Here is an 11212-nt window from a genome sequence, read left to right on the forward strand (position 1 = left end):
CATCACCACTTACAAGGCAAAATCAGGAAGCAGCTCAAACGACAGCGAAGCATCATTCCCTGACGAGCTCAATGCCTTCTACGCACGCTTTGATAGGGAGAACACTGATGTGCCTTCCCGAGCCCCCATACGCCCTGATGGTATTACAGTCACAGTCACAGAGGCCGACGTCAGAAGAACCTTCAGGGGGGGTGAACCCTCGGAAAGCGCCTGGGCCTGATGAAATACCCGGTCGAGTTCTCAAAACCTGTGCAGACCAACTGGCTGGAGTTTTGCAGACATTTTCAAACTCTCATTATTGAGGTCTGAGGTTCCCACCGGCTTTAAGAGGGCATCAATAATACCGATGCCAAAGGAAGAGTAAGGTGACGTGCCTCAACATTAGTATTTTGCTCAATATGTCAGCATCTACAGTTCCAAGTGTCTCAATAAAATAATGATCTTATTTTTTGGACTCCTAAACTCAGTGGGTGAGGCAGCATCCCTGGAGAAAAAGCATGGGTGACTTTTCATTTTAGGGGACCGTTCTTCAGACTAAAAGTTATGGGTGTGTGTGTGTGTGTGTGTGTGTGTGTGTGTGTGTGTGGGGGGGGGGGGGGGGGGGTGTGGTGTGTGTGTGTGTGTGTGTGTGTGTGGTGTGTGTGTGTGTGTGTGTGTGTGTGTGTGTGGGGGGGGGGGGGGGGGGGGATGAAGTGCTGGAGGCGAGAGGGATGAAGTGCTGGAGGCCAGAAAAGACCAGGACCTAAATTTCTTTACCCATCTGAGATAGGACAACCTCCTCCTCCTCATCATGAATCTTTTCTGGATCCCCCCCAATGCCTTTATAGCCTTAAATAAGCAGGCTTATATAGACCTATAGCCTTAAATAACCACACCATGACTATACCTTGCTTTTTCTAAACTTCGACCCCTGCATCTAAGGGTAATGTCTTCCTAAATCAACTCTTAAAATAGATGATTTGGTCATTATTGCATTGTTGCTTCTGCACAAACGGATTGCCACATTTCCTACATTACAACAATGAAACGTTCTACACCATAAAAAGTACCACACATGCTGCACATTGGAGTATCCTGAAGGGAATGCTAAAGGTGCTTTAGAAAAAAGCCTATTTTGTATTTTAAATGCAGTGCAACGAATCTCCCTACACCAGATAGCGAGTATCATACAATATGGCCCAAAGAAAGCAGCATTGCAAATGTTGCCAGGCTACAGGATGTAGGGAGTCCACAGTGGTTTTGTTCTTGCAGAGTAAACATAAATCGACATCTGCATGATCCTGTTTCATTGCACACCAGCTATAGTTAGATTGTGGTTTTCTGTTACAAAAAAAGTACTTCATCAATTATATCAGATTGCTGAGAACTGCTGCTTTACGCAGCAAAAAGTAATCGATGATCATAGATATGCAAGCTAACATAGTGTCAATCTACGTCCCTTTAAAATTAATATTAGAAGTTTCTACCATTTTACATCAAACAGTCAAAAATATTTTAAATCGGAGCACCGCGGTTTGAATTCTCATCTCATCTCATCTGACCTGGAAGCATCATCAATCTGTAAACTTCCTTCAGCCACTTGGCAATTTGTACCAGGATATTGTTATGTACAGCAATTAGATTGTGTGGGATGGTGGGTAAGTGCAAGCGAAACACAGCTGTGTCTTGAAATGGCTGTGAAAATGCTCTTTGCATTCATGTTCCCACACTTCTAAAATGAGTTCAGATGTTGCTGTCAAAGTACGGTTGCCGTTAATGGCTGTCCATTATTAATGCAGAAATGGCAGAGCAACTTCAGGCAGAGTGCATGCAGACAGTTGCTAAGTTAAAACTATCCACAAGCTGCAATTTTAGTTGTGCTTTCACTGCCAGCGTCTCGACGAAAACAGCTCACTGTTTGCCTCACTATTGAAGTGCACTTGATGCTAACGTATTTTCATGTGAGATATAATCTGAACTGACCTCAGAATGTTGTGTTAAGTGTACTTCTAACAAAACACTAAAAGTTAACAACACCCTATCGATTTCCCTGCAAGTGAACTGCTATCAACTGTGATTTTCCAAATGTAAAATCTTAAAGTGATTAACCGTGACCCTTCTTCAGACTCAAACTTCAGACCCTTCTTCAGTGTGAAGAAGGGTCTCGACCCGAAATCACACACATTCCTTCTCTCCAGAGATGCTGCCTGTCCCACTGAGTTACTCCAGCATTTTGTGTCTATCAAAGATTCAGGTTTGCTGGTTCTGTAAACCCTCCATTTTGGTGGAAACAGATAACCATATAACCATATAACAATTACAGCACGGAAACAGGCCATCTCGGCCCTACAAATCCGTGCCGAACAAATTTTTTTTCCCCCTTAGTCCCACCTGCCTGCACTCATACCATAACCCTCCATTCCCTTCTCATCCATATGCCTATCCAATTTATTTTTAAATTATACCAATGAACCTGCCTCCACCACTTCCACTGGAAGCTCATTCCACACCGCTACCACTCTCTGAGTAAAGAAGTTCCCCCTCATATTACCCCTAAACTTCTGTCCCTTAATTCTGAAGTCATGTCCTCTTGTTTGAATCTTCCCTATTCTCAAAGGGAAAAGCTTGTGTCTACAACTCTGTCTATCCCTCTCATCATTTGAAATACCTCTATCAGGTCCCCCCTTAACCTTCTGCGCTCCAGAGAATAAAGACCTAACTTATTCAACCTATCTCTGCAACTTAGTTGTTGAAACCCAGGCAACATTCTAGTAAATCTCCTCTGTACTCTCTCTATTTTGTTGACAGATAGGTCAATAACATGACAACCACTTAGATTTGTACAATACAGGCCGAAGAAGTGTTTCGGCCCGAAACGTCGCCTATTTCCTTCGCTCCATAGATGCTGCTGCACCCGCTGAGTTTTTCCAGCATTGTTGTCTACCTTGTACAATATTTGTTTCTCCAGCACACTACTATTCTTTCTACAATCTTTTTTTTTTTAACAAATGATTGCCCTAAATCCAATAAAATATCCTGAATGACTTTATACGGAAATGGAAACAAACTTGTCACCAATCCACATGAAAGGATAGTGGAACTAGTGTTATGGGCAAACGATGGTCGGCGTGGGCTTGATGGGCTGAAGAGCCTTTTTCCATGCTATATCTCTAGACCAGCAGGCTTAGAGTCTTCCAACAGCACCTGGAGCTAACATTCCAAACTATAACAAGCTAAAAATACCATGCACACAATTGGCAGTTGATTGTTTAGTTTAGAAAGGGAATTAAAATAACTTGAAGGAAATGATTCATGTCTGGCCATTTGTTAATGTGATCTCCTGTAGATCAAATGTACATCTATCATCTGTTCTGCCTTGGGTACAGAGTACAGATACAAGTCGATCCGTGTCCAGGAAATGAATGAGATTATAAACGCTATGATATCTGAGTAAGTTTGCCCACATTGCCTATGGGTGTATCTCTCTCACTTGCATTTTAATTGCACCTCATTTTACTCTAATAAGATATTCACCCAACAACGAGACTAATCTTCAGACCCATGGTCATTTAACACCACACTCACACTGTGTCCTTCATATGTAGGACTGCCGCCAACCTACAAATATCACTGTACCCACCCAAGTTATACCCTTAATTTAGGGGGCTAACCCAAGACTACCACCTCAATTGGAGGGATGCACTAGGTTTTGACTAGTTAGCAGTTATTTTATCACACACCTCCATCAAATACAAAGGTAGACAAAAATGCTGCAGAAACTCAGCGGGTGAGGCAGCATCTTTGGAGCGAAGGAATAGGTGACGTTTCGGGTCAGTCTGAAGAAGGGTCTCGACCCGAAACATCACCAATTCCTTCGTTCCATAGAAGCTGCCTCACCCGCTGAGTTTCTCCAGCATTTTTGTCTACCTTCGGTTTTTCCAGCATCTGCAGCTCTTGCTTAAACAATCCATCAAATACAGATTAATTTGTCATTTTATCCATTAAATATTCAACATTCGTGGAGATAACAATGTCGTGAAATACTATTTTTCAATAGTACATGACTCCCAGAGTATTTTCTGTTTTGTTTCAGATTTTTATCATCAGATTGACTTCATTTATCAGTTTGTCACCTGTTATCTCACATGTTTGTCGGCATAACACTCTTATCTCACTAGCTGTGCCACCCTGAAGTTGTGAGAGATTCAGTACAAGAACACTCCCTTCCTTTCCTTGCCACCTTTAATGATGAACCAATGTTTCCTATGAACTTTGTTATCTTCATAATATTTGCCATTTATCGGCCAAATTGGCATCATCTAATTCTGTGACCTCTAAGGCAATAATAAAGAGAATTATGAAAGAAGCTAGGGAAAGGTTCTGCTTTATTTTGCCTCACCCATAGCTCATAAAAATTAAAATTATACAATGACCAATGATAGTTCGCATCTTCTGAGAAACATTTTTTCCTCTGTAGCTATTTTCAACCTCATTATGAAATTTTTGTTTAGTTTAGTTTAGAGATGCAGCGTGGAAACAGATCCTTCGGCCCACCGAGTCCGCGCCAACCAACTCTCCCCACACGCTAACACTATCCTACACACACAACGGACAATTTATACAATTACCACGCCAATTAACCTACAAACCTGTACGTCTCTGGTGTGTGGGAGGAAACTGGAGATTCCGGAGAAAACCCATGCAAGTCTCGGGGAGAACGTACAAACTCCGTACAAAGAGCACCCGTAGTCAATTTTGCACACCCATAGTCGGTTTCGAACCCGGATTTCTGACGCTGTAAGGCAGCAACACGACCTATGCCACCGTGCTGCCCTGTGTGAAACAGTTCCCAATTTTATGTTCAACCCCCTTGGTTTGTCTTCAGTAGGAATGCCAGTGATTGCAAGGAACTCTGCTGGTAAGGTCATATTTTTCCATGTGGCTGCCATCATCCTTTGCTTCTCTACATCAATTCGTTGGCTAACCTGTCACTGGTCACACCAGCCCCAAGGCACTCGTGTCTGTAGAAGCTGATAAAAAGTCTCCTTAGATATCAAACTTGAGTTACTTTCTGGGGAGCTCTAATCCACAGGCCAACCACCTGTCCGAACAATTCCCAATAGGAACACTGAGGGATGAGCTGGGATGACTCGAGAGCGCAGGTGCCTTGTTTGCACAGGGGGTGATGCAAGGTGATGTACGATATATGATCACTGATATACGAGGACAAAACAAAATGAGATCTTTACAGGTGAATAAAGTCTAGTAGTTGCGAATAATGTGTTGCAGCAGCTGCTTTGTAATGTTAAAGCTGAATAAGCTTTAAGGCAATGATAGATAGATTTTTGATTACTACAGGTTTCAGGGGTTATGGGGAGAAGGCAGGAGAATGGGGTTAATAGGGGGAGATAGATCAGCCATGATTGAATGGTGGAGTAGGCTTGATGGGCTGAATGGCCTAATTCGACTCCTTTCACATGACCTTATGAATAGACAACGCATAAATAACCAACATGCAGAGAAAAAGTCGTCATTTTCTTTGTAACATTTGAAATCTCACTGTTATAATGACCTTTAATTATCATCTTTACTCTTTTAATTCTGTGCTACAAAATGTAACATATTATAAATTAAAATGAAATACATAGTATGAATAAAAATATTTCAAGAAAAATGACGGATCAGATCCGATGGGCCGAATGACCTAATTCTGTTCGTAGGTCTTGTGATCTAAAATTCACGCGAGATGGGAATTGTTTGGACAATGTTTTCATGTAAAACGCAACTTTTAGTCTTTTTATTACTTTTAATATTGCATTTTTAGAAGTAATTTTCCTTGCATGTTTGGTCTTAGTTTTTCAATTGGATTTGTAGGCTAAGCAGTACAGCCGACATGATGCACTGAATGTCAGGGGGGGTCAAGATCATAGCTACAGGGGCAGAAACACTCTTATTCTGCACCATCCTTCTGCTCAGGCAAACTAACTTCCTACAACACTCCAGGAGGCCCAGAACAACACAGGAACAATTAGATTGCCAAAGATTCAGTGCATTTCCTGTGTGTTGTGCATGAAGGGAATTTATATTTCACTGACACAAGAGTTGATCTTTCAACTGAAGCCGTTGGATAAATATCCAACCAAAGATGACATGGATCCAATGCAATTAATCTTTTCACAATGATGGACACAAAGTGCAGGAGTAATGCCCCTGTCCCACTTAGGAAACCTGAACGGAAACCTCTGGAGACTTTGCGCCCCACCCGAGGTTTCCGTGCGATTCCCGGAGGTTTTTGTCAGTCTCCCTAATGGTCGAACGTGGTTTCCGCTTCTTCTATGTTCCGGCGATTATTTCAAAGAATTCAAAACCGGCCGCGACTAAAAATAGGTTGCCGTTTTAAAAATCGGTAATTTTTGAGTCGAAGCCGGTTGCGATGCTAGTTGCAGGTGGTTGACGGAGGTTGCAGGTAGTGGAAGATGAGACCATAGAAGAAGCGGAAACCACTTTTGACCATTAGGGAGACTGACAAAAACCTCTGGGAACCTCCGGGAACTGCACGGAAACCTTGGGTGGGGGCGCAAAGTCTCCAGAGGTTTCCGTTCAGGTTTCCTAAGTGGGACAGGGGCATAACTCAGCGGATCAGGCAGCATCTCTAGAATATTTTCATACCAAGCTCTCGGGTCAGCATTCACTTTCCACAATGCTCTTCTTTATTACTGTGTTACTAGATTTATTTACTCATGTCCTATTGAATCACGTTTTCTTTTTCAGTGAGATATTTCTTTAGTCCTTTAAGACCATAGGAAGTGGGACAGGGGGAGGTCAGTCAGCCCCCGAGTCTGCTCCACCATCAAGACAAATAATGACTGATTCAACATTCCTTGTCCACTTCCTGGCTTCTGCCATAACCCCGGATTTCCTTCCTGATTAAAAGTCTATTTTAGACTTACACGTGCACAAGGACCCCGTCTCCATCACTCGCTGCGGCAAGGAAATAAGGGTCAACATTTCATTAGCTTCCCCTTGTGTTCCACTGGCATGCTAGCTTTCTGTCCTTTGAGGTCAAAGATCCTGAATCCCTTTGTTCTGCCACTTGCCGCAGTTTCTCTCTATGTCAATAATTTTGTTCTTTTATTCTCACTACAAAAACAATGTCACACATTCCCCATTACACTCCATTGGCCAATATTTTGTCATTCACTTAACTTGTCAATATCTTTCCGTGGACACAAAATGCTGGAGTAACTTAGCGGGGGGACAGGCAGCATCTCTGGAGAGAAGGGATGGGTGGCGTTTCGGGTCAAGACCTTTCTTCCGACTTATATATCTTTCCATAAACTGCTTGTATCCAGCTTGCAATTCACCTTTTTGCCTTGTCCATGAATTGGGCTGCCAGACATTTCCTTCCTCCCTCCTGGTCACGACCATATATAGAAACATAGAAACATAGAAAATAGGTGCAGGAGTAGGCCATTCGGCCCTTCGAGCCTGCACCGCCATTCGATATGATCATGGCTGATCATCCAACTCAGTATCCCCTCCCTGCCTTCTCTCCATACCCCCTGATCCCTTTAGCCACAAGGGCCACATCTAACTCCCTCTTAAATATAGCCAATGAACTGGCCTCAACTACCTTCTGTGGCAGAGAATTCCACAGATTCACCACTCTCTGTGTAAAAAATGATTTTCTCATCTCGGTCCTAAAAGACTTCCCTCTTATCTTTAAACTGTGATCCTAGTTCTGGACTTCCCCAACATAGGAAATAATCTTCATGCATCTAGCCTGTCCAACCCCTTAAGAATTTTGTAAGTTTCTATAAGATCCCCCCTCAATCTTCTAAATTCTAGCATGTACAAGCCGAGTCCAGCCAGTCTTTCTTCATATGAAAGTCCTGACATCCCAGGAATCAGTCTGGTGAACCTTCTCTGTACTCCCTCTATGGCAAGTTGATGGTGGCCCCAGCACTAATACTGTAGTCGATAGTGGCCCCAGCACTGATTCCTGTGGTACCACTGGTCATAGGCTGCCAACCTGCAACCTCTAACCCTGCCTGCAGCTTTCTGCCTGTTAGCTATCTCTATCCATGCCTGGTGCTACCTCCAATACCAGTACACACATCACTGCACTGAATGATTTTGAGAGCTACAATTGTTCCAGTTCCCCATCCACTAAACTTAAGTTTCTGGTCCAGTCACATGTGAGTTTAGTTTATTGTCATGTGTACAGTGAAAATCGTATGTTGAATGCTAACCAGTCAGCGGAAAGACAATACATGATTACAATCGAGCCATCCACAGTGTACAAATACATGATAACGGGAATAACGTGAAGAAAGTTTAATGCAAGATAAAGTACAGTAAATTATGATCAAAGATAGCCCGAGCGTCTCCAATGAAGTATATATTAGCTCAGGACTCTCTTTAAGGGCCCGTCCCACTTTCCCGAGTCCTTTGCCGAGTTGAAAGGACCTTAAAAAAAAAAATCAAGATTTTTGTGATCTACGAACTCCTCCGGACTATCTTTTTACTCGTGGACTTTTTTGTCAAGCTGAAAAAAACGTCCCGACTTACCTGATACCCCGAGTACCTATGGCTGGCATAACGAGTCGCTACGATATACCTACGGACTGCTATGGACTCGTTACGGACATTCTCCAATTTTGAATCAAGGGGAAAACTCGGGAGAATTCGTGAGTAACTCGAAAAAATGGAACAGGCCCTTTTTTAGTTGTTGGTCGGATGGTCAAGTTGCCTGATAACAGGTGGGAAGAAACTGTCCCTGAAACTGGATACAATTCTATACCATCGCCTGATGGGGGAGAGGAGGAGAGTGGCCGGGGTGCAACTTGTCCTTGAGTATGCCGAGTCAGCTTGAGGTGTAAATGGAGTCAATGGAAGGGAGGTTGGTTTGTGTGAATAGAATCTCAATGATTACTCACGGGACTCTCTCACCAATTACTCTGGCTTTATCTGATAATAACTTTTAATTACATTTTACAGTCTGGAAACAAATTGCAGCCTCTTCATATTAATAGGTCAGCTTATGAATTCAAGTATGATTAATGCTGCATAGTTTGGTTACTATAGCAACTGCTCTCTGATCCAAGTAGCCCTGCATCCACTTTAGCTTTTTGTTTGTTTTCCAGTTTAATGCTCCTCAGTTTACAGATCGAGGTTTTGAGTCTTGTGTCAACTAGTGTAGTCTCCAGTTAGCTAACGGTGGCGAGATACAAGGGAGTCATAATCGCGTGTTCACCTTGACTATGGAAAAGGATTGGCTGCAACAGCAAACATTGTTTTCCTTCACTCCCTTTGACCTGACAGCAGCTCAACAAATTCAGTGCGCAGATTTGTGCAGTGTGGACTTATGCCCTTTAGAAAATGGAAGCATGTCACACTTCAAATAGCGAGAGGATTGAATGAGTGGACTCACTGTCTCGTAGGCTGCTAGAACCTTCCTGAGGTGGTCTGGAACTGGACCCTGGGCCTCCATGGAAGGATATTGTTCGCTGAGGTTCAGTGTCACCGACACGGTGTTGTCACTGTTCAGTAGCCATGACGACAGAGTTAGAATGCATTGCTTCATGTTCGCTGCAGGAGTCAGACCACACAACTCCTTAAATGAGACCATGGCGTTCTGTGTAAAATACAAATCCATTGTCACTATATACTGTAGACACAAGCAACTGCAGATGCTGGCGTACAAAACAGACACAAAGTGTTGGAGTAACTCAACGGGTAAGGCAGTATTCCCAGGGGACATACATAGGCATTGTTTTGGGTCAGACTGAGGACCAAAACGTTGCCTGTTCATGGCCTCCAAGATGCTGTCTGACCCGCTGAGCTACTCCAGCATTTAGTGTCTTTATTTGTTAAAATATTCTGCACACATCCAATCTCATACATCGTTCACCTCAGGATCTTTATAATTGATGAATAGTAGAAGACTAATTTTCAAGAGGACATAAAACCTCATTCTATAATGAATACATATCAAAAAAATCTGAATTTTGCCATAAAAGTTGACCCTGTATTTATTAGGAAATCCAACATAAACCATGCTAAGGAATGGCCCAATATTGTGGTGGAGTATTGAAGGTCAGTACTGCTACGAAAACGTTCCTCCATCACATCCAGTACCACTGGCACTGACTGATCTGATTCCGTGGACAGTGATATTCTCCATTCAAATTTGTTTCTGCACAAGACATTTTTTAAAATGCTGCTGCCGAACCTTTGTGATATGACTGACAATTTTGATGTTGGATGTATTAGCCTATTTGAGAAACTCATTCAAAAACCTGTCACATTGCATGTGATGACAGTTAACTCTGACTTACTCTTGACATGTCCAGGTTACAACTGGTCATGCTGCAAATCCCACATTCAAAACTAGCTGGGCACACATCTCTGCTGTCATCATTGCTGCCAACACGCAATTTCCTTATAGAAACTTACAACATTCTTAAGGGGTTGGGCAGGCCAGATGCAGGAAGATTATTCCCGATGTTGGGGAAGTCCAGAACTATGGGGTCACAGTTTAAGGATAAGGGGGAAGTCTTTTAGGACCGAGATGAGGAAATCATTTTTTACACAGAGAGTGGTGAATCTGTGGAATTCTCTGCCACAGAAGGTAGTTGAGGCCAGTTCATTGGCTATATTTAAGAGGGAGTTAGATGTGGCCCTTGTGGCTAAAGGGATCAGGGGGTATGGAGAGAAGGCAGGGATGGGATACTGAGTTGGATGATCAGCCATGATCATATTGAATGGCGGTGCAGGCTCGAAGGGCCGAATGGCCTACTCCTGCACCTAATTTCTATGTTTCTATGTTTCTAACACAAATTCACCCCTACACTAAACTCTGCTCCCAATCAACACAACCCCGTTCCTTTAAAGTGCTTTGAACCAACCTTGATGCTACAGTGGACCATAGACAAACATCTACTCCAACTTTAAGACCACCTTCCCCCACTTCCAGAATACCGGCAAACTACGGCCCTGGCTTAGTTTACCCTCTGAAACTCCCAATCTTGCCTCTGTTAAACCTAGATCCAGTTATTGCATTGATCACTCATTTCCCATCTTAGAGTCATACAGCGTGGAAACATGCCCTTTTGTCCTCGCCAGCCAACATGCCCCATCTCCACTAGTCCCACCTGCCTGCGTTTGGCCCATTTCCCACTAAACCTATCCTATCCCTGCACCTGTCCAAATGTTTTTAATACATCATGAT

At 43.0% G+C, this 11212-nt stretch overlaps 1 protein-coding gene across 1 annotated transcript in view; it reads right to left on the bottom strand.

Moving 5' to 3' along the window:
* Positions 1 to 11212, bottom strand: part of plcl5 (phospholipase C like 5) — a 133118-nt gene that overhangs the window by 29237 nt on the left and 92669 nt on the right. The window contains exon 3 of the mRNA XM_055657133.1: positions 9413 to 9616. Within this exon, the coding sequence (XP_055513108.1) occupies positions 9413 to 9616 (204 nt within the window). The remainder of the gene's footprint in view (positions 1 to 9412; positions 9617 to 11212) is intronic.

The sequence above is a fragment of the Leucoraja erinacea genome, chromosome 27 (genome assembly GCF_028641065.1).
Source record: "Leucoraja erinacea ecotype New England chromosome 27, Leri_hhj_1, whole genome shotgun sequence".
In the NCBI taxonomy this organism is placed as follows: domain Eukaryota; kingdom Metazoa; phylum Chordata; class Chondrichthyes; order Rajiformes; family Rajidae; genus Leucoraja; species Leucoraja erinaceus.